General features: G+C 38.3%; 1 protein-coding gene across 1 annotated transcript; it reads right to left on the bottom strand.

Moving 5' to 3' along the window:
- Window positions 1–1,794: 1,794 nt before the first annotated feature.
- LOC110951242 (carboxypeptidase Q) lies at window positions 1,795–22,878 on the bottom strand. Its single transcript, XM_022194216.2, has 11 exons — window positions 22,741–22,878; window positions 20,641–20,791; window positions 18,935–19,150; window positions 18,691–18,807; window positions 18,411–18,618; window positions 18,116–18,323; window positions 12,504–12,615; window positions 10,159–10,250; window positions 7,456–7,551; window positions 6,163–6,268; window positions 1,795–2,757 (listed from the first exon to the last, which is right to left on the bottom strand). Exons 2-11 carry the CDS (start codon window positions 20,789–20,791, stop codon window positions 2,597–2,599), a joined length of 1,467 nt encoding a protein of 488 aa, XP_022049908.2. The 5' UTR covers window positions 22,741–22,878; the 3' UTR covers window positions 1,795–2,596.
- Window positions 22,879–24,786: the final 1,908 nt, after the last annotated feature.

The following is a 24,786-nucleotide window of genomic DNA, read 5'->3' as shown; positions in this document are numbered from 1 at the left end:
ATTAAAATGGTCACTCAACTGAATGCTACAAGAGGACAATGTGTACTTACAGTTTAAAAAAAAACATCTATCTGGAAATCACATACAGAAGATTCATTTAAATCAGTTTTATGAATATAGTGTCAATTAACGACATATATCACCTTTTAAATATTATTTTATCAAGAAAAAATCCAAGCTATTCCCAATAGTGGCCAAGAGAAGAAAAAAAACTCCCTTTAAACATGAAGAAAGCTCCAGCAGAGCCAGACTCAGGGAGGGCAGACATCTGCTACAACCACTTTACGTATGTAAGGGTAAAGGAGAGAAAACAGACAAAGAATGCATAAGAAAACAGTGAGCACTGGGTAATTTGGTGAGAAAAGTAACCACAAATCAGAAACATGCAGATCTGAAGCCAGAAATACCAACAGGGAGGAAAAAACACAAACTACAAGAGCAAGAAGACACTAAATTGGTGTCATATGAGCCCAACTTCCCCAGTAGTCTCAGCTTATAGCAGCATAACTGAAAAAAAACATGGTTCAGGGTCACTTGAGGCAGCCCTAGTTATTAGTTTTATCAAAAAGGAGGGTTGAAGCCTAATCTTAAGACTAGAGGAGGTGTTTTTCTCCTGAACTTAAAGTGGGAGGATCCTGATAGCTGAAGGCCCGATAGTACGGAACAATAAGGCCTTTACGACACAGAGGAGTTCGATCATTCAGGGTTTTGTATGTGAGGAGAGGGATTTTAAATTCTGTTCTGGACTTTACATCGAGCCAATAATGAGAGGCTAATAAAGGACAAATATGGTCACTCTTCTTCACCACTTTATCCCATTTCTCGCTAATATGTTGAGATAAAACAATAGCCAGTGCCCTTCCCGAGTACCACTAAATGCTAATATATATTTTAACTACAATAAACACTTGTTTTCTCTTTGGTAAAAATGTTAAAGTCTCATCTTTAAAAAATAAAACTGAGGAGAAAAGGAAATAGTAAAAAGTCAACAAAAGCACAAATGTCCCGCTGTTCTTATTAGTTGGTTAATTCATATTTTGGATCAAGGGGAGGTTTTTCAGACAGTTTTAGGGACATGCTGAAAACAAATGCATGGATTAGTTTATCAGCATAGTCTAAGACGGGATGTTCGTAACTTTAACGATCAATCTGCAGATCATCAAAAGAAATGAATATCCCTTTGGAACGTGACATGAAGCTGTGCTGTTTGACAGATGTCTCTCTGTTGTTCACGTGTGTGTTTTCGTAGAGGTAGCAGCAGTGGCAGGCACATGTGTGACTCAGTTTGTGTTAAACATCCACAGACTGGGCTTCTTCTCTAACATAACTCTGTGAGTGTGAATCACAGTGTTACTGACACATGAGTGGGAGCTCACCAGACACTGACAAAAAGCTCCACAAATTTCTGTTTCAACACAATGACTTTATCTGCTCTGGCCGGCTGACTAACCTTGACATCACCCGCTGGGAGTGCTGACTTATCAGTTCAGGGGGTAACACATCCCAGCTGAGTGTGTGCGTTTGTTGTAGCTGCTGTGATGGTCGGCATATCGCCCACAAAGTGATTAATTCTCTTCACTTCCCCTCCTCCGCTCTATGATCTTCTTCTTCTTCTAAATTCGGTTCTTCTCTTCACACCATCTTGCTTCCTCCTGCTTCTTTATTCCTCTTTATTCTTCTCCTTCCTATGAACTGGATGTATGCGTCTCATTGGTCGTCACCTCGTCTCATCTTCCTCTTTATTCGCAGAAACTACGCAATTGGCAAAATGTAAAGAATGACAACAGAAGAGGAGACGGGTTTCATTGCGTAAAACAATGATTAATACTTTAATGATGCACCAAATGATTTTGTGTCAGATCTTACAAAACATCATGAAGATAACATTAGGAAAAAAATAGAGAGGCTACAATAAACAAAAATGTTGATAGAAATGATTTAAAATGTTAACCTGAACAAGCTTAAAACTGATTTTTAAAGTTTTTCTTTAGATAACACAGGAAACTGGGGAATTCTAGACAGCACTGCAATTTCTCATCACAGTTTGTTTCTTCTTCTCCATAAACTCACTACTGATACAGAAACACAAGTTAAGACTTTCTAACATTTTTCAAAATATATTTCTACACTTAAAAACATCCTCGTTTCATCCATTCTGGTGCAAAGGATATAAATACAGTACCTGAGAAAATCCACAATCCTATTACTTAAAAGCAGCTATTTACTTAAAAATATTCATTTTTCTTCCAAACTTAAAGATACTGTGTTTTTCTCTGCTAAAAATCATGAAGGTCATTATATAGCCTGATCATACAGGTATCTATCATGCCACACAGGGTTTTACATAAACTTTAATTTGCCCTCTCTTTGGACCTTGACATCAGCTCGCTTCACATTCAAAATTACCATAATAGATCTAACAGATTTCAATCAGAGTCTTCACACAGTTTCCATTCTCTCTGATCTAAAGTCGATTTACATTCAAACTGTAAACAGAAATCTGCATTAAAAAATTAACTATTCAATCTCAAGTATTTCTAAACTACCTGGATTCAGCCAGGCGTTTTGGGATTCACATGATCCTGTTGTTTACGCGCTACCTGGGCAGCATGTCCTGCAGGTCGGCCACGACGTAGGAAACCACGGCCCACAATGCCGAGCAGAGGTTCATGTCTCGAGGGTCCTGGACCGTCATGGTGTCGCCTTCACTGTGGTGGAACCAAAAGTAGCGACTGTCAGCCACATGGAGGCTGGCACCTGGAGAACAGACGGACAGAAAGATGACCGCAGAGTGTTTAATGACAAAATAAAACCTGTTCCACAAAACTTAACATGTTGTAGAGTCAGCTGTCCAAACAGTTGTGGACTTAAAGTTACTGAAATCCCATATCTGAAAGAAACGTCATCAGTGCACGTGGTATAATCCTCCAGGACATTTCTATAGACAAATCTTTATATTATATTTACATATCATTATAGATTTTTACTATACTTTATGTATTTGACACTTTACGGTGCATGTTTCACTTTAGTACTTTTTTATTTATGCTATATTTGACACTTTATTGGGCACTTTGTACTTCAACATATTTTTTTCTTGTTTTACCTTACTGGATACCGTAAAACGGGGCTATAAGGGACAGCGGGGCAATAAGGGACACTTTTCCAGAAAATGTTTTAAATGTAATTCTGCGGTTTTTATGTTGAGCAGGATGCGGTTTTGTGTTGTTTTTATCAATTATCCATGAATTCTTAAAGAAATCTAGGTAAAAACCGCAGAATTACATTTAAAACATTTTCCAGAAAAGTGTCCCTTATTACCCCGCTATCCCTTATAGCCCCGTTTTACGGTATTTCTCCTTATTTCTTTGTATTTGTGACGGTCACTTTACCATTTCTGCTTGTTGCTGTAACGACAGAATTGCCCCTTTGAGATCAATGAAGTAGTTCTACTCTATAAAACACTAAGACACTGGTGGAGAGTGAAGAAAGAAACCATGTTGTCTTGATTTTACTAAAAACTTTTACTTCACTATTTTTGTAGCTACTCTTCTATTTCAATCTGCTGTTTGACTTTCTGTTCAGACTCTTGGGTTTGCTTTGCTTTTGGCTCCATATTAGAAAACAATCTTTCTTTTAAAACAATCATTAGCCAGAAACACCATAAATATATCATTACTGTATCTTGAGGCACTTCTGTATTAGGAACTTTAGCTTGTTATTAGAATCTACTTTTTGGGTTAGCAAGTATATCTTCCAATCTGTCACTACCGATACATTTAAATTCAAGTTTTTTTCATCCTTTGAACACACAACTGTGTGAGTGTGAAGGACAAATAAGATGTGGGACAAAAACTAATAGTCTAAATAATACAGTATTAGAAACTGTGCCTGAAATGGCAAGAAATACTTTTCATGTATCACTTTCAGCCAATATGAACAAAAGCTTTACGAGCGCTACAGATTAAATCCTGGCTACCGAGTTTTCCTGTCAACAAGTCCATCTCCATGACTGATGCAGACCGTGTTACAGAGTTGAGAGCAAAGGGAAAAGGTTGGATATGTATCCTGAGTTATGATTTTAAGAGAAACCCATACTATTACACAAACACAAGGTGCTTAAATATTAAAGAATCAAACCAAGACTCAAAACAGACTTCAGTACTATCTGGCACTAAACCATTAATATAAATTGGCAGAATAAGAAGAAACAGATACTGACTCAGTGACCACAGTCTGGCCATAGAGAGAAGACGACATGAGAAGTTGTGACAAGAGGAAAAGTCTGTGGTTACTTTATGACAGGCACAGAAGAGACAGAGATGCACTTCCTCTTAAAATGTGACAAATATACTAAGAATAAGACCTCAATACTCTAAGAAATTTGGCTTCACTGAACTAGACAACACTGTGAAGCAACAGGTTGTGTAAGGAGATGACTCATGATTTAAACATATTACTGAATATGACAAAAAGGTATCTTGACATAATATATTATATGTTCCATGTATATTGTATGTGTGTTTTCACACCAAAGAACTACAGACTCTTCACAACCTGCTCAAACTCTTGGTACAGGACCTCACCACACGGGTCAAGAAGGTTTCTTTCTCATTTCTGGTGATAATAATTTGTTCGTAAAACTTCACAAAAAAAATACAAAATACTTGAAAGGCCCATTAGAAGAACTGAGTTCCTCATGTCTACATGTAACATCTGCAGTTTGTCTATATGTTTTTTAGTTTTGGATTTGTTTCTTACTTATTTTGACTTCATTTTATATTATCTTGTATGTATTCATCTTTGTTTTGTTGTGTAGAGAAACTCCTTACTTGTACCAGAAACAGAGATCACTTGAACTACTGAATATTGGACTACCTGTTAATGTAAAAAAAAAAAAAAAGCTGTTGATATAGAAGCAAGACATCTCGATTCAGGCTTATGGATAACGAGGAAGAAAGCCCTTCAGAATGCAGCTTGTCTGTGGTGATTCATGGACCAGAGGACTCAACATGAACACTGTTTTGACAAGTAAAACAATGTTTACCTTACCTCCATGGTGGAAAACCTCATGAATCAGTGGATGACAGATTAGTAAATGGAACAACTTAGAATGCTGGAAACTTTTTTATGATCATTATTATTTGGGTAGAAAAGAGAGGAAGATGTCTGAACAACTTAACAGAGCTGAACAGTAGCCGCTGTCCAACTGACCTGGCTCTAGTCTCTGCTAATGTGATCTTATGTAAAAGTTTTTCTTGGCGTCCTCTAACACAAATTACACCACAGACACTCTTAAGTAGATGAACAGGATAAAAGCCTTCGCAGAGTGAAAAGCGAGGATTTAAAAACCACCCTGAATAGCATAACAGACTAATTGCTAGAGGAACTTTACTGCCTTTAAATGTCTTTTGATGAGTGCACTAAACCCTCTGCAGCTCCACTCCAACTGCTAAATGTTTGATAATGAAGACTGCCACTGTATGTTTTTGTTATTTTTTCAGTTCCTTATCTAAAGGTTAAAAGATTGTGTTTTTGTGGACACAATACAATCTCACTTCCTTAAAAAATAGCTTGAAGCAAAAGCTGTCTGGACCACTGAACCTCTATTATTATGTATGGTACAGAATTTCCCCCATAATAAACAACGCAGAGAAGCAAAGTTTATCAGAAATGTAACTATATTGTTAAGCTGTTCTAGAGTTTCTCATCTTAATGCCAAACTTAATGTTGCTTTGGTTTATTTAAATTTAGTTATTTCTGTTTTAATGCTTTGCTTTTATGTTTACAGACCTACTACACATACATTGTGCATCAAAAAACTGTGACTGGTTTTGTAAACTCTGAATCTTGAAGTTTCATTTCCGATTTCTAAGTAACTCAATGGAAAGTGAACATCTGTCCCCATATAGTATGTTCACAGATCGCTAATGAGGATGTGATTCTTTATACGCAGCACTTTCCGAAGAAAACGTCTTTAAGCCAGAACCACAAAAAGTAGGATTAGTAACTTCCTATTTCCCTTTTTTGTGTTAATGACAGACCCTTAAAATCATATTAACAGCTGTGGCACATATTATGTTATAATATGAATATTCACAGTGCCCTGTTACTATAAACATTTGCTGTTTGCTGCGGACAGAAAAACATGATTCAACTGACCTGGAACTCCGGCCTGCATCCACGGTGAGATGTCCGTTCCTTCACCATGAGCCTCCAGTTTGGTCGTGTTAATGGGAGCCAGAAGTTTGACCACTTCTTCCATCACCTGTTAAAACAGACACAGAAAAGTGTTAGTCATCCTGTCTGGTAAACGCTGGTGAACACCAAATGTGCTTCACCATTAATTATTGTACAGTATCGTAAACCCAAGGTGCATTATCAAATGTGTAACCCTCTGAAATCCAAGCAGTTGCATATTTTATTTGCTCCTGCCATATTTTTATTCACTGTGGGCTCATTTTTCACTGAAACATAAAGTCCTGCACCTCTATAGAAACAGCACAACCATAAATAGAAGTAGAGAACTCAGAAATGTCTTCTGTGCAGTAAAAAAATAATTCTTCTGCTGTAAATTGTAACGAAGATTCCTGATTATGTAATTTACAAACATTTTTTTAAAAAAGGTGCTCAAATTATTGGAAAATGGTATTCTACGCACTAGATATATATTTTACTGTTACATTTTTAATTTGTTTCCATAGTTTCCAACTATGATCTGACTAAGCCTTTAATTCAGACTAATAGTTCCTGAATTTTCGTCACAGGCCCACTGGTTGCTGTCGAGTCACTAATTTCGTCACGGTTGTGTGTATGAGCACAGATTTTTCATTTTTTACACAACCTAGTTTTGTAATTGCTTTATTTTTGGCAAAACTTTAAATATGACATGAAGTGTTTAATATTTTTTGAAATATCACAACTTTAAGGTTAGATTTGACCTGACTGAACCACGCAACACACATTAGTTCAAAAGTTGAAAATCCAGTAGGTATTTACGTGTCTTTAGTTTCTGCCTCTCATAAATGGTGTAATTTTAGTGCTTTTTTTTTAAGGAAAATATGCATTTCAGACTCACTAGCAGGTTTTGGGGTTCAAAGAGTTAAATCGCATGGCTATTGTAGACTGTAAGCCCATTACAGTGGCACATTAATCTAACTGAAACTAGTTCTGTGGTTAAACCGGGGTTTTCTCTCTGTGTTGTGGTTCAGGTGGCAGAGACTACTTCCCCTCTGTGACGTAAATGCAAAATAATGAGGATAGGTGAGAAGTTCAACATTGGAACGAAGTAAACATTTCTTGTTTTCAGAAGCAATGGTCTCAACCTTAAAGGAAAAACGGCCCATTTACAGGACAGGATACTATTTCACACTGCCTTGTTGTTTTTGGAAGCCTGTTTAAATGCCTATGATTCCATTTCTACTTTTTTTTTTATAGTTGTGTTTTTAATCTCACCTTTCTTGCTGCGTCACTGCCAGTAAACTGCAGCGCGACTGGGGTGAATGTCCCCAAGTCAGACTCCATGACAAGGTCAAAGTTAGCCATGTTCACCTGAGTGGGGACAGAACGGTGAAAGATCAAAAGAGAGAGGCGAAAACAGAGATACATAAATAACTGAATAATTAAAAACAATGCAACTTTCCATCCATGTAAATACTGTTGTTTTTTTATTTTATTTTAACCACAGCTACTCTTAAAGAAAGCATGCAAGCTCGACTAGTGACTTAAAGGTGAAGCATGTGATTCTAATCCAGTACTTCCTTTTTGTCGGATTCAGTAAATGTCTCCTCACAGTCTGCTAGCTGTCCATAAATATCATAAACAGGATTGAAGACAAGGGGCAAACTTGGTGGAGTACATCACCGACCAGAAACTTGTTTGATTTACGCTAAGAACACAAACACAGATGAGGACTGGATGGGTTGTAACAACAGCTGTTAACCTGTACTCCTGCAGTACTTCCACAAAACACATGTGGATTGGAGTTTCAAACTCCCATGACCGCCTCATAACCCAGCAATAGTAAAAAACTAGTCCACTGTTGAACGACTAAAACAGAATCCTCAATGCTCCTCCTCCTGAATCTTAGGTTTTATAATCTCTCTGAGTCTCCTTTCCAGCACTCTGGAGTACATTTTTACAGGGAGGCTGAACAGTGTTTCAGAATCAACTCAATGAACAGCCGGTGAGGAGGCTCTGCTTGTCTCAAGTAATGTGGTTCTCTTGGCTTCATCAGATCGTGACCTTCAGCGTGGACTCACAGAGTTTTTAGCAGTTTTCAGGGGTGAGTTGCTTCCCAAGGCCAAAGAGTTTAAGCATCACAGAATCTTGTGTACGACAGATTGATGTAGTGTCTGCAGTACTGTAGGAGTTCTACAGGACTATCATGGTCAAGAGGAACTTGAGCTGAAAGGCAAACTTCTCTATTTACAAACCTCACCTGTGGTCATGAGCTCTGGGTAGTGATCAAAAGAATGAGAGTGCAGATACAAGTGGACATCTGGACGGGGCTTAGAATAAGGTCACTGCTCCTTCGTATCTAAAGGTTGTTTTTGCTTGAGGTAGTTCAGGCATCTTGTTAGGATGCTCCTATGTGCCTTATTCCTTAGCTGGAAGGAGCCTCAAGTTTCAACTCAGAACTCAGTGGAGGGATTACATACCTCATCTGGCATGGGAACACCACAGGACTACTATAGAAGAATTTTAAAAACATTGCTGAAGCGACAAACACGTGGAACACCCAGCTTAGCCTACTGGTGTGGAAGTGGAAGAAAATGGATGAACAGAAGACCAAACCTTAATCTAAATGAATGGGGAGAGAGCCATGTTAGCAATTTCAATGGTCACTGGGTCATAAAAACTGTATGTGTGGAGTCAAATTTGTCACAAACTGCTTAAATTCAGCATTTTTCTTACCTTACTACTAAACTAGGGACTTAGAAGAAGCTACAGTGGAAAATGTCTGCATGAAAACTGAGGGGATACACTGTCAGCAGCTTTTTTTTGTATTTTCTAAAGGAGCAAAATAAAAACATGCACTGGTTCAGTTTTTTAACAAATAGAACTACATTTTTTTAATAATGCCTGGTTGATTTGACTTGAGTTATTTAATTTTTCTTTATTCTAATGTTTGCTTTTTATTTTATAGACCTACTATATGTGCATTGTGCACCTACAAGTTGTATGATTGGTTACATAAAGTCGGCATCTTGAAGTTTAATTTCAGAAAATTCCCTTTAAGTAAATGTTCTGTATTTATATAGCGCTTTACTATACCTGCAAGGTACCCAAAGTGCTTTACATGATACGTCACATTCACACACTGATGGCAGAAGCTGCCATGCAAGGCGCTAACCACGACCCATCAGGAGCAATTAGGGGTTAGGTGTCTTGCTCAGGGACACCTCGACATGAGCACGACAGGCCGAGGATCGAACCAGCAACCCTTCGGTTACAAGACAGCCACTCTACCCACTGAGCCATGCCGCCCCATTTAAGTAAATATCTGTCCTCATACGATCTGAATCACAAGTCAAATCTTACACAAATGACTTAAATTCAGTGTTTGTACACAGCCCTGGCTCTATAAATGAAAAAGAAATTGGTTACACAAAACTATTCATAAACTAGTTATGTACATATTCATGCACATGTATAGTAAAGGAGAAAAGGGAGGTAAAGGGAGATGGGGGGAAAAGAGGGCAACTGGAACAAAAACAACAGTAAACCTGTCACTATCTAACTAAACTGGCTAAATATCAACAATCTTTCTCCAGAATCACAGACTCCACTTTTAACTAATGGAAGCCATTTAATTCTAAATATATACATCGAATGTAAGAACTGAACCAGTCCACAGGCGAGCTACGGTACACTAGCTGTGTACCTCTGGTTTGCAGAATTGTAGTCTATTACAGCTCAGGGCCTGGTAGGCAGCCAAAGCTCTAAAGAAGGAAACTAAAAGACTGTAGATTGTTGTTTAGATCCTTTGCACAGGGAAAAATCTGGGAGCAAGCCAAGGCCTCTCCACTTTGCCAAAAGCACATTTCTACACTGCTACACTCTCTTTTACTTTCACAATGGTCCAACCCTTCCTGCTTCTTATTAGCAGGAACAATATTTGCTTCCATGAACTGCTGCAGTAACAGTAGACAGTACCTTGTGTAGATTATAGTACTGTTGAGCACCAACTCCACCCTGCTCTTCAGCCGTCCACAGCACGGTGCGCAAAGTCCTTCTGGGACGTAAACCTAGATATGGATGAAGACACAAATTAACACAGCATTGCAGATAAATATACATACAGGGTTTGGAAACAAAGTTTAACTGCAGTGTCTACTTCAGTTGGGGGTGCATGAATTCACTCTCATTTTACCCCTTTTTTGTTATACCATAATAAAATAACTTAAAAGAATAGAATAGTGCAATAACTCAGAAGAAAATTAATCGAACCATAAGGTCCAGGTATGCTGGAGCATAACTTCAAAATGCAGGCCATCAGTGTCAGATTTCTAAACTCTTGATGGTAAAGTATCTGACAGTTTTAATTTTTTTAAACATCAAAAAGTACTATGAGGCAACATTTACTGGCCAGTTTGAGGAACCTTCATAAGCATAAATGAAGATACATTCCAGAAGATACCAGTGTAACCAGGTGGTGGAAACGTTCACGTCTTTGCATAAGAAACAAAAATGAACATGTGGAAATATGTTTGTTTTACACTAATCTGATACTCTTCTGAATATATCTCTGGTACTGATTTATTGAAATAACATATATTATTTGGGATTATAGACTTTCATTTGTTTCCAAACTTTTGGGTCACTGTGTATGTACGTGTATATGTATCTTCTATATACACTGCCGGTCAAAAGTTCAGGGTCACGCAGACAATTTCATGTTTTCCATAAACACTTTTATTCGTGTGCTAATACAATTACACAAGGGTTTTCTAATCATCAATTAGCCTTACAACACCATTAGCTAACACAATGTAGCATTAGAACACAGGAGTGGTGGTTTCTGGAAATGTTCCTCTTTACCCCTATGTAGATATTCCATTAAAAATCAGCCGTTTCCAGCTAGAATAGTCATTTACCACATTAACAATGTGTAGACTGTATTTCTGATTAATTTAATGTTACCTACATCAAAAAAAACACTTTTCTTTCAAAAATAAAGACATTTCTAAGTGACCCAATCTTTTGAACGGTAGTGTTTATGTAGAAATACAACAATATCAATTAGTTTGTCTCTGTTGGCCTTGTATTCTTTGGTTTGCGGAGGACTATCACTGTCATAGGCCTTTTTAATTTAAATTCTATTGTCCACAAGAATACAGTATTTCATGTTGGAGCCGGTTTCTTAGGTGTGCGTGTGTTCTTGTACTTCAGAGTAATATTTTAATTTGTCCCCAAGTTTGGAACTGGACACTCTGCTCCTCCTTAGATTTGCATGGATCTTGTAAGAATGCAGCTGTTTTGCCATGTAAATGATTTCCTTTTCTTCAGTCTGCACACAAGTTGAACTCAACAAGAAAAACAAAAGAATCTTAAAAGGTGTTGTCCACCATCAGTTCCTACAACAGTTCTCAAGCTCTGGACAACCTTTAACACTACATTTAAAAAGCATTTGGTATATGGCTTATAAAAGACAGCATATGATTTAAGATTCTGGTTTGTGAGTAAAGAAAAAAAAGGCTAGTTGGAAATACAGTTCGACTTGTCCAAGTATAGATTTAAAGCATTCAGTTAAACAATATTAGATGACTGTCCATACTAAGTATATCTAAGTTGATAAAACTAGCTCCATACTGAGCAGCTCCAACTGTAAAATGCTACTCATACATGGATGAAATACATAATTTACAATCCAATTATAGTCTATAAATACTCGTGACTTGGAGGCCACAGCATGTGATTAGCTTTCATTATAATAGTCATCAAGCCTCCTGACTGTATGGAAAAATCTGCACTTTAACATTTTTCTACTCATATTCAGTATTTTCTGTATTCTAGTTTCCCTTTCCTATTGAATAGAATAAGAGATTAGCTGAACTACATCCATCTTCTTCACTGATGTCACTGTAAAACACTGTTATATAATTATTTAATAGATAAAAGTCCTTGTGTCATCCTTGTGCACAAAAAATTTATGTCTGCTAAACAATTGTGACTGCTCCTTTAAACTAGTGTGGAACCATCTATCTATAAACAGTTTCATATACTTCATGAATTTAGGACCACATGTGAACTTACACTGCTATTTTTTTTATTTTTTTGGATACTTTTTCTGTCTGTTTTTTTCCCTGGTAAACATTAGCACATTCGGGAAAAGTGGCTACATGAAGCAAAATAACAAAGTAAATCATTTACAAGACTTTGTTTATTAGTCTGTGTAAACTTGCAGCTGTCTTTGTACTTTTTTTGCATTTCTACATTGCATACACATTAAAGTTCACTCATGATTTACCATACACTCTGTTTGTCTGTGTCTGTATTACCCAGGTCTTTGATGAGTGACAGGGCCTCCCAGGAAATCATGGCTCCACCTCCATCATCCATGGCACCCTGGCCCACATCCCAACTGTCCAAATGACCGCTCAGTAAGACGACCTAGAAGATTTTACAGATAAACAAACTGTAAACAGGGAGAGTTTCTCCAGATGCATATCCAGGGCAACTTAACCATTTGTCTGATGAGATGAGTGCAAAAAAGCAGACTAGATAACGCTATCAGAGCCATGACCTGTCGACATTTTAATTAAAACTTTCATGGCAGGTACGGCACTCCTTAAGTTTGATTCAGCACTTCTAATTTCAAACCTTTTAACAAGCAAAGAAAGGCAGACTCGTAAAAAACATGGCAACAAAGACAAAAGCACATAGTTCAGCGTTATCTCCGTTTCCAGGAATTTGGAAGGGGAGGGATTCCTGTCAGCGGGATCCTCTTGACCTGATGTCCCAAGTTGCAAAACATTTTCTGACCTGAGTGAGCCCAGTGTGGACAACGACCCAGGAGCCACACATTCCCATGAAATGAAAGTGAGCGTTTCTCCTCGTATACAACATAAACACTAGTATACATTTTTAGCCAAGCTTGTGGCATGGCTCTTGGCGGACACTGTCAGCATGTGGGTCGATCCATCACTTTAGTCCAGACTGAAATGTCCCAACACTTATTGCATGGATTGCAATGAAATTATACAGATGCCCAGCTCAGGACAGATTGCAGTAACTTTTCTGACACTGTAAGTTTTTTTCTAAAGCTATCATGAGGTCAAAAGTTCAGTTTGTTTAAAATTTTGTTCAAATAACTGATAAGTAATATTCCAACTCCTCTGTAGTTTGTTTTTATTGTTTATTGACTAGTTAGCATGCTAATATGCTAAACTATGATGGTAAACTTGGGAGAAAACTATTTTATCTGCTTAAAACATAAAGTCCTATCAGTAAACAGTACACAGCAGAAGTGAGAACATCTCTGTGCAATATTAATCAAATGTCAAAAGATGCAAAATTCTATCTCCTCTCAAAAACTGCATTATTTCTAAGTTGTCAAATTGAGTATTTCTTCTTATTAACCATCTAAAACAGCTACTTTTGAAAGACTTTATTGAAAGCACAGGGTCCAAAGCAGAAAATCAATGCAACAAAAATGTGATCACAGCAACTGAATGAGTGAGGTTGCAAAATGACCTGTGAAGACCAGAACTTCATGAACTTTGGGCCGTCAGTCTGCAAATCTACATCAACGTTTCACATGGAAAAGAACTGCCTGTAACTGAGAAATCTGATTACGAGACTTCACAACGTCGAAAAAGGACACAGAAAGATCAGTGAGGAACTATGGTTGCAGCAGTAATCCGTCGGTCTAGAAGGAGTCATAGCAGCCGTCCCCCTAAAATGACACCACAGTCTATTTACACCAGGGGTGTCAAACTCAGTTCCTGGAGGGCCACTATCCTGCATGTTTTAGATGTTTCCCTCTTCCAACACACCTGATTCAAATGATCAGCTTATCATCAAGCTCAGCAGAAGCCTGATAACGAGCCTGATCATTTGAATCAGGTGTGTTGGAAGAGGGAAACATCTAAAACATGCAGGATAGTGGCCCTCCAGGAATGGAGTTTGACACCCCTGATTTACACAATCTAACTCTGGAAAACAGACAGCAGGCAAGTGCTTCAGACTTGGCACAGCTGTTATCAATGAAATCAGAGGTTCTGTGACAGCTCAGACAGTGTGTAGGACATTTCAACATCTCTGTGGACCAAGAGAAAAAACTTTGCTTGCTCTTTGGCACAAAACTGAACTTTGCTAAAGAACTTGAGAAAATGACTAATGGATACTTGAAGCACATTCATTAAGGCGATAAGATGATGCAAGTAAGGAAAAAAGTGAAAACTAGGGCCTCGCCAAGTATGCCGCCTGACTTCAATCCAATAGAGCACCTTTGGGGTATTTTTTAAAAAGAAAAATAGAGCAACACAACCTTTCCAGCAACACGCAGCTGAAATTTTTTTTTATGAAGAATGACAGAACATCTTTAAACAATTTTGTGCTACACTTGTATCCTCTGTGCTGTGGAGTGTTGAGTCTGTCATCACAAATAAAGATGGACTTAGCACGTACAGAAAAATGAAAGATTTGAATCTCAGTTATGTATAAAAAGTACAATTTTGAATTATATTGCTACTGTGTGGCCTGTAGTTTTAGTACAGTAAATCTTGACTGTTAGCTTTTCATTAAAATATGAGCAAATAGCCTATTGTTCAACTTAAGACATCATGGAATGAGTGTAAAGTGGACATTTGCCACTTGTGTACATAACACGTAACACATAATGACTAGCACATAGAGACAAACACTCAAAGGCAAGCTTCTATCTGCTAGCTCTGTTAATCACGGGGGTGGTTTCACAATATCAGAACTATCTACATCCACTTCCATGGAAAGGTTTCTCCCAAATTATAGTGCGCATCAGGGATTTTACAGTCCACTCCTTTTCCCGTTTGAAATTTGCTCATAAACACACTGATCTTGTAATACTTTAGGTCACCAGCAATGTTGAATAAACAGAGGACTCGTGTTAATTTTTCTAAAACCTCAGACATTAATCACTTCTCTGTTATATTGTCGTAGAGTGACAGTCATGCTTCTGTTGACTTTGTGTTAACACACTCAGCTAATTGGCAAATACTTATATTTGTCTGTTTATAAGTAGACTATAAAATGTAGAGATAAATTTATAATAAGTACTTGTAACAATCACTGTCTAAATGATTTGTGTTTGAGGATGATCATAAACACAAAGCCTGCACCAAGTTCTTGCACCAAACCATCACAAATTAATGTCTTTTTGAAAGTTGGTGGACAGTGTGGGAGTGTGAAAAAGACTTTAAAACATTAAATATGAATTTCAAAAGAGACATGGGAGGTGCAGAAGTACAGAGGGTGGAAAAAAAGAATCTAAGCAGCTCAGCACTCTCAGATGATCCTGACTAGCTCCGACAGGCTAAACTGTGGAAATGACTCACTTAAACCTCAAATGTTCATCTTTCTATGAACATGCGCTCACACACATGCACCACAACTGCTGCTGCTGCCAGATGGAGCGCAAAGTCCACAGGGCCAAAGATGATGTCAGCCATGCCATGTGTTTCATTTCCCTTTTCTATGATGAGGGACCAAGCGGTGGTTCCCAGATCAGAATAGAAACAGCTGACATCAGTGAAATGACTCGGGTTTCGAATCTGCTGGTGGGTTTTGGAGTTGGTTAATAAAACCAGAGAGACTTGGAAAGAAGAGCAGACTTCTGTTGAAATGTATTAAATGGGATAGCACTGTAATACCAGTCAGTGCTGGTTTATGTCTCTGTTAGCACTCAAAGTAGAGATCGACTGATATGGATTTTTAGGGGCCAATATCAATGCTGATTATTGGTAATCAAAAGAAGGTGATAACCGATATCTGGGGCCAATATACCTCACTTGCAATGTGTCAACAGCTTGTGTTAACCTTGTAATAACTAGGCTTCTTCATTAATTGACTATAACTGAAAATGTAAAATAGAAATAGGGCGCTCTCCTCTGTTTATGTAGGTTCAACAGTGATTAATCAGTTTGACTCCTTTTTGTTTTGTCTTTCTATTGTTCTCTGTTTTCTTAAATTGTCACTGTTTTATTACATTTTTGCCCATTAAGTTTTACATCTTAAAGCATTTATAATTATTGTTTTCCAGATTTTGTTTCAGGGTAATCAGTGTTCCCCTTTTAACTTAGCCGCTAGCCATTAGCATAGCATCAGCCACTATAACTCTAGCTAATTGCCGGGTTTGTGGCAACAGCTGGTGTTTCTTGGTCAGTTTTTGTCGTCTCTGTTAAAGACACATTTCCAGATCACAGAGTTACTACAGGCAGAAAAAGGTGTCAGTATCAGAGCAGAAGCAGCGTGCATAATTTACCAATAATCGGCCACGGTAATCTACCAAGTATCTTGTATTTGGCCATGTTGGAATGTAGAGTTCGCATGTGATGTTATGAAGTTGCTTAATGAAGTGAGCTCATATCTGCGAAGGAGTAAAGGTTCACACAGATACAGATCACAGTCACACTGGTGGGAAATTCCAAGCAAACAGCATCAACATGTATGTTAACAGATAGTATTGGTTGTGCAGAAGCCTCAGTCTAAAATGCAACAAACACAACTTCCTTAGCAACAATCAAAACACCCATGATCAAGGCAGCACCCATCTATATATAGAACACGTCATGATTGTGTGAACGAAATGGAAACTCGTTTTGATCAAATGTGAAAAGAAGATCCTGCCACATTTTCCTGCCAGACTGTAGTTTTGTTTCACACAGATTTTATCACTCACTTTTGTAAATTAGCGAAGCTAAAAATTACATACCCTCCTCGGTTATTTAGGACATACTGCGTCAACCCAACTCAGGCTGTCTGTGTGAAGTGGAAACACTGATACACACCAAGTTAAATCTGCTCCATTAGTCTGAATGGTGTGTTCACATCTGTGTACCCACATGAAGCATCATGTGTCTTAGAGCTGACTGTGCCACTTCTAGTATCTTGAACCCAGTTAATCCCTCACAGCTGAATCACAGAACCATAGAGGGATGTTTATTTTTTTCCATAAGCGTCACACTGTGTCGTAAATAAACAAAGTGTCCCTACATGCAAATGGGGATTCTTTTAGCAGCACTTAATCCGTTTATCCGGTTTTACCTGCCAGACTTGTTTAGGACTTGAGCGTGACACTGCATAGCTGCAAGCAGAGTCACGAGATTGTATTTTTTCAGTACAATGATTGCTCTGCTTTCAGAGTTAAAGCAGAGCATATTTGCTCATCCTATTCTATGCTTGAGAGCCTAACAATGAAAGAAGTGGTTACTCTAAATTGCATGAGGTGTCAGTGTGTGTCTGTATTCGTCCTGTGACAGACAAATGGCCTGTGTCTGCTCCAGTACACCTCTCACACAATGCATGCTGGAATAACATTATTTTAATCCTCCTTGCAGGCCATTAACTCTGCAAAGCAAGACGCTCCAACCCTACCCACTCAAATATTTCATATGCACTCGCTAAATGATGACTGATTGCAGTATTAAAATAAAAAATAATAATCCTGGGAGTGGTAAAAACACAGTTTCAGCAGAGTTAAGAAAAACATGATCAGTCATTCGCAAATATAGGAGGCCAAAGGCAGTCAAAATTTCTAACTCATGGGATACTTGGCAACTCTTGAACAGATTGTTTACACAATGCTGATTATCCAAAGAAATCTACTTAGTGCTGTTTTCTGAAAAGATTAGGTCACTAAAGCATACAATAGAATAATAAAGGCAGACTAAACAGCTGTGGGAAAAACTGGAGTCAGCAAACTGCGCTATTCTTTTCTTGTCACCAGAATGACTAATGATGAGGGAGGCAGGAAGAACGCCGAAAAACGACATTCTAGCAGGACATCTGTTTTCAACGGAATCCACTTAAAATATACACCCAAACAATAGCTCTGACCAAAAACAAGACACTGACTTCTTTATCGGTATACATCACATCCTGTAGATAAACAGGTAAATGTGATGAGTGCTACCTGCTCAGGGTGCTGCCAGCCTCTTATCTCAGCCACTGTGTTGAAGGAGTCAGCGTCCGGCAGAGTTTTGGCTTCCATTGTGAGTCTGACCACAATCTTCTGGCCCCTTTGTGCCATTCGCCACATCAGCTCAGCATCCTCCACGGTGATGCAGGCAGTAGGGATTCTCCTCACTCCGTCCTGGTAGTCCTGCCAACCTGTGTGGGGACTAGACAGGAGGAGGTAAAGACAGATGTATTACTGTTAACTAGCGGGAAAGATAAACACCTCGATAGAGACGAAGACGCGTGGAGACCTGTTTATCGAGAATGGGGTGATGGATCGAATCAGCGTGGCCACAGCTCCTACTTTGGCTGCCTCAGAGGCACCAAAAGCCCGATAAGCCACCGTCTCTCCGTAGCTGACAAACGGCTGGTTAAAAACTACGATCCTCCCCATGGCTTCGCTGGATCTGCGCTTCAGTTCTTCAAAAGACTGAACCACCAACACCGCTGCCTCGATACCTGATGAGATAAGAATGACACAGTGAGGCAGATGGCAGGTATTTCGGTGGATTTATAAAGTATGATCTTTACCTTCAGGGGGTGTTCCAACACTGCTACCTAGCCCCAGTATGGCCAGACTCTTGGCCCTGGGTGCAATCATCTCTGCACTCTCCTTCCCTCTTACCCAGTGTGGGATTTTGACTGGCTCTGGAGCAGAAACCACAAATCTACTGTTACATTAGCCACAGATCAAGACCCTGGTGAAAGAGATCCTTTAATTTGCGTGTCTGCAAAGTATCCTCACTGCACACTTCAAACAACAAGCACGACTCACCCAGATGCACATCCAGCCCGTCCTGCGTTAAGGCGTTGAACATGTATTTAATAGCCAACTCCAGGTTTTGCGAACCACTAACACGGTTCCCGATGGTGTCTGTGAAGTCGGCCAGTCGTCTGTAGGAGCGGTTCTGGGCGGCACCGAACACAGCCAAGTCAATGATCTGTTTGGCCACATCAGCATAGCCAGCGACCTCTGCTGCGATGTCTGAAGCTGGGAACACACAGAGAGAAAAGTCAGGTGTTATTCCCAAGTCTTCCTAAGGAGGTAAATAACAAAAAGACATCGGTACTGTTCTAGTTTTTTTGCTCCACTTTTAGGATTTTCTCACTCTTTGACCTTAATCTGACTTTCTGGTAATCTGTGCTGCTGGGTGGTAGTCTTTGAGTCGGATCAAAGACTGTTTCACACAGCTGTGTCACACACTCAAACAAGTGCAGGACAGCAAACCTTTAGCAAAAGAAAACAGCATTTTGTTTAACCTTTATTTAACCAGGAGGAATCTTGCTGAGATTAACAACCTCTTTTGCAAGGGAGCCCTGGCCAAGATAGGCAGCAGCAAATACAAAACACAGCTATAAAATTACACAGATAAACATAATTAAAATACAAATAAACAACAAAATTTAATTTACAAGCAACTTATGAAAAACAAGTGCATGTTGTGGAATCTCAGCATTATTTTTCTGCAGCATATTCCATGCAAAAGGTGCAGAGTAAACAAAAGCCTTTTTACCTAGTTCAGTACGAACATGTCGAACAAAAAGCAACAAATGATCTCATGAACGGAGCGAGTGAAGACGAGAACTTTTCTATGCAGTTAGAGGACAAATGTAAGTGGGCAGTAGACCAAGTATTGTATATGAAAGTATACCAGTGATGGATGCTTCTGGTGGCTAAAGCTGGCCGTCAAACCTGAAAGTATAACTCGCAGTGGTGTGTTGACATTCTACAGTTCGCACTAAACCTCAAAGAAGCATGGTAAACAGTGTCAACCATTCGAAGCATTCATATACAAAAGTTCTCCATAATCCAACACAGGCAAAAAAAAGTCCTAGCGACAAGCCACTTTTTCACACTAAAAGAAAAGCACAACTTGTTTCGAAAATAAAAACTCAGTTTTAGCCTCAGCTTCGCCACAAGATTCCTCACATGTGGCTTGAAAGTGAGGGAGTCATCAATCCAGACACCCAGGTATTCAGACACGTGAACCACAACTGCCTGTGTCTGAAAAATGTATGCGTAACAGGTCAAAAATGCAAGATAAAGACATAGTTCTTAGCTTTCACAGCAGAAGTCTGTGAAAATTGAACTGTGCATTGTCTACATTTGGCATCAATGTGTAATTAATTAACTGGTACAAGGATATTTTTTTGTTTCACTCTGTACCAAAAGAGAGAATACAGATTAGGAACTTAGCATTTATGTTTAACAACGGATTCCAGTGCCACTCTATTCCAATATTTTAAAGCCTTTTCACACCTGCTGTCCACCCACACAGGTGTCTTCACTTACACTAGGGATCTGTGGTGCATGTTGAGGTTGGTTAACACTATTATCATTGTTATTAATTCAAGGTTTTGGTGACAGTATTCTTGAGTCAAATTGTCCAGAGTAATTTAAAACATCTGTGTGGGGGTGCAAGGGCTTGAAGAAAAATTGAAAGTTAAAAAAAAAACTGAACGGAGAAGAATTTGAATTACCTTTCTTTGTAGTATTATTGGATGTTTTATCGGTAGCACATGTTGAATTCATACATCGAGCAGAGTGAGGATGACAGTTGCACACATGTGATAGCATGAGAAGCACGGAGAAGAAGAGGAGGAGGAAGGTGAGTCTGCCCTCCCAAGCCATCTGTGGACAGAAAAATATCAGTCCAGACACAGTAAATTACTTAAAAGATGGGAAAATAGCATCTAAAAGGGAAATTCCCAGTGACTAACAGCACATAATTACTCCCAAACAATGGATTCTACAGTATCACTGGGTAATTATTGAACCTCTTCAGAGCTTTGGGGCTAGTTAGCTATACTTTCAGCAGTTTAAAAAATGTAGAACATGACTCATCCTAGACTCCAGAGAGACACAAACTTGGTGCTGTATAATCAAACAGAATAGATTCCAACAATGTGAAATTTATTAGGTACAGATGAGACAAAAACACTTTTTACTCTGCCCCATATTCGCTGGGATAATTTATAGCAGAATATTCCACCCAAGCCCAGCAACAATGAAAGCTTAAAATATCAGCTGTAAATAAATGTATTTCAACGAAGACAAATTTCTTTTTAAATTATGGATGGTGTCATGGCTGCCAATCTGCACCTACAGCCCCTCCAACCACCACCAACATTCATACTCCAGTGTGAGTAGCCACACTGGAGGCAAGGTGGATAAAGTGTCTTACCCAAAGACAAAACAGCACATAACTAGGACAGAGCAGGAATCAAACCACCAACCCTTTGATCATTGGACAACCCACTCTACCACCTGAGCCACACTCACACCCTTTCATAAATGATTGAACAGGTAAGACAGGTTCTACCACAAAAATTAAAAAGATATTGCTTGGCAGTCTAATTCAAGTAAAACAGAGTTTCAAAATGGTTCACCAAACATGAGAGAAAATTCAGATATTTTTACTTTTTAACACACTAAAAGTGGGTCAACGAGCAGTTTAAAAAGAAAAATTACATCAAAAACTATATGATATATCAAACTAAAATTCTACAAATATTTTTATAAATAGTTTTGTTGCTTTCTGTTTCATATGTTTGTACTAAATTCAGTAAAAAGGGTTTCTTTTCTCTGCATCGTTTGCATGGAATATGTTGCAGAAAGACTGGAAAGTAACTGAGTTAATCTCAATGAGTGCTTTTAAATCCAAACTGCGAGTTACTGAAGTCGACTCCATGACGTACTCATTCTTCATAATGTGCTTGTAAATTGAATCTTTTTTATTTGTTTTTTGCAAATATTTTAACTGTGTACAATTCTTAATCTCAGTGGGATTTTTCCTGGATAAATAAAGGTTCATAAATAAATATAAATAAATGCAAATATTTTATGCAGTTAAACTCTCAGGCAAATCAGAAAGACATTTGAGCGAAATTGTTCTAAATTTTTGAGATAGAAATGTCTGTAACACCAAGCACAGTATTCCAACCAACTTCACATAACTTTTTGATGAAATTATCTTATCCTGCTATCACAGACTTTCAAATCTTATATCAAAACATTGCTGATCCCTATGTCTATCTATTCACAAGAAGTAATACACTTCCAATATCTCTCTCTAATATATTTTTATCATACTTTTAGTTCACAGCACTTTTTTATTACATTTAATACTATGAAACTGAAATGTTACCCTCAGCAATAAAGTGAGTTTCAGACGTTTTAACAAATTAATGAGTGCCGGTCATGAATGGAAACATTTTGATGTTATTTGTTGGTTCCTGTGAGCAGAAAGCAGCTGTAAGCTAACCTACCTACTGCTGCTACGTCTAGTAATATTATGCTAATTGTGGATGCTGCTGGCAGAAGAGGAGCGTTAAGCTAGCTGAAGTTACAGTTCTACTCTACTAGCATCTGAGCTCCATCTGTCTATTCAAATACACCAGTAACATTAAATAAGACGAAATCCCAGGGCTTTATCTTTCAGAAAACTAAATATTAGACACACGAAAAGAGATTTTAATACACACGAACTGATGGAGAGTGACGTTGAAGGTTCTGAGAGAACAGTGACAGAAGCGTAAAATCTGGTTTGAAACTTCCGTAAAATAACACAGAATACAAACCCTTCGAGACGAGTTAGTGTCTTTGTTGTCTTTGCCGGTGGTAGACTTGAAAACAGCTGGAAGAAAAATCAAAAACACCACAGAAACAGGGAAACGCGAGTTGTATTTCCGCACTCGTGATTCCAGCGTGCAGCACGGTGGGGTTTCAAAATAAAAGTCTCTGCATATCTATAACATCACTCACACACAAATGTAATAAAAATATATTCTGCAGCTGAAATAAAACTACAAATGCTGGACAAAGCTGTTATTTCACCAACAGCTGCTGGCTTCATCAACAACCCAGCAAACAGTAACTCTTGGGGAACACTGATGGTTTATCAAACAGTAACTATTAGTGAATATTCAGGGAATATTCATGTAACATTCTCTTGACATTTGGCAAACGGGAACATTTGTTGAAGATTATTGATATCGGGTTTCCCCCAAAAACAAACAGTAACCATCAGGCAATATTCAGGAAACATTCCACGCAAGTTCAGCCAACAGTAACCTTCAGGGAACTTTCCTTAACAGTGACTGTTTGATGGTTCTGTGAACAAACAAACTGTATTCTTAAGCTGAAGATCCAAGGAATATTCAGGTAACTTTTCCTCAAATTTCATCAAACAGTAACATTCAGGAAATTTCACTGAAGATTACTGATAGCTGGTTCCCTGAAAAAAACAGCAGTTATTTTCAGGGAATCTTCAGGAAACATTCAGTTCCTGTTCCCTGCAGGTTCAGCAAACACTAACCTTTAGAGGGGCTTAAGGCAGCGTTCATTATAGTTTAGTAATAGCTGGTTCCCTGAACAAGTAAACAGTTATCTTCAGAGAACCTTCAGGGAACATTTAGGTGACGGTTTCTTAAAGGTTCAGTAGCAAACAATAACCTTCATGAAAACCCAGGGAAAGTTCCTTACAATTTGCTGGTTCCCCTGAACAAACTTCAGGGAACCTTTAGAGAATGTAGGTTTCTCATTATCCTCAGCACATTTTAAATTGTTTACATTGCATATTTGCATTATTTTAGGAATATAATTCACCCATTGTTATACTTTAGAAATATTCAGTGTATCACATTATTCATACCTTGGATTTGCTATACTTAAACCTTAACTATTTTTAACTTATGGCAAAACACTGCTTTTAGATCTTTGATCCCTCTTTAAAATCCTTCTACCTTCAGTGTATTGAAATGTTACATTACATACTTTTAAAAAAATGAAAAAAATATATATGCACATGCCAAAATGTTTTAGCTCCTTAAAATGTAATGCAACATTTTAGTAAATTTAATGCATTCTGAACCTATTCTGATCTATTTTATACAGACTCTTCTATTGTGTGAATCATTTGGAATCATAACAAAGTTCTAGCTGTAATCACAACACCGATCAAATGTTTGGCTGTCCGAGGCTGCAGCCCTGAATGTTTTCTAAACAGAATATTTATCTGTCATTCCGATCAGGCATTAAATCTCTCCAAAGCAAAACGATATCATCGATCAAAGTTGCAAGCAGTCAGACGAGGCAGGAGGAAGCGGCTTCAGATAGATCAGTTATCATTTTTCCTAAACTCGTACAGCATTGAAAGTGTTTTGTCAGCAGCACAGACAACAGATTCAGTCCGACTATAGTGTATTTTGGCTTGCTGTGTTGTGGGTGAACTAAAAACATCACCAGCACCTGCATCTTTTCTTATGGACTGTTTACAGGCTCGACCACCCACGTTGCAGAGTAGTAATAACCTGTAAGACTCCAGCTGCTCGCTAAAACTGGCAACTCTGGTCTAACTCAGTGGTTTGCGAACATTTTTGTCACAAGGTACGGCTTTACATATGATTATAGTTATGTAAGTCATAAATTTGACTATTTCCACATTTTCTGCAGTAAGTGGGGTATAGTTAGAGCTCTATGAAGTTGTGATTTAGAGATCGCTAACTTCATTGTGCAAAAACTATTCAGCCTATGTTCTGGGGTGGACAATGTGAAGAAAGTTGAAGGTTTCAAGTGCAGCAACAGAGTCAGATTAGCTTTAGACAGAAACAACACAGCTGAATACG

The sequence above is a fragment of the Acanthochromis polyacanthus genome, chromosome 12 (genome assembly GCF_021347895.1).
Source record: "Acanthochromis polyacanthus isolate Apoly-LR-REF ecotype Palm Island chromosome 12, KAUST_Apoly_ChrSc, whole genome shotgun sequence".
In the NCBI taxonomy this organism is placed as follows: domain Eukaryota; kingdom Metazoa; phylum Chordata; class Actinopteri; family Pomacentridae; genus Acanthochromis; species Acanthochromis polyacanthus.
Note: the sequence above shows the minus strand (reverse complement) of the source record. Positions and strands in the feature narration are given on the sequence as shown.

Coding starts and splice junctions, on each gene's coding strand:
- LOC110951242 (XM_022194216.2), bottom strand. CDS start 20,791: ATGGCTTGGGAGGGCAGACTCACCTTCCTCCTCCTCTTCTTCTCCGTG. Junction 18,324..18,410: donor ACCCCATTCTCGATAAACAG/GTCTCCACGCGT, acceptor CCTCCTGTCTAG/TCCCCACACAGGTTGGCAGG. Junction 12,616..18,115: donor GCTGGCAGCACCCTGAGCAG/GTAGCACTCATC, acceptor AAAATCTTCTAG/GTCGTCTTACTGAGCGGTCA.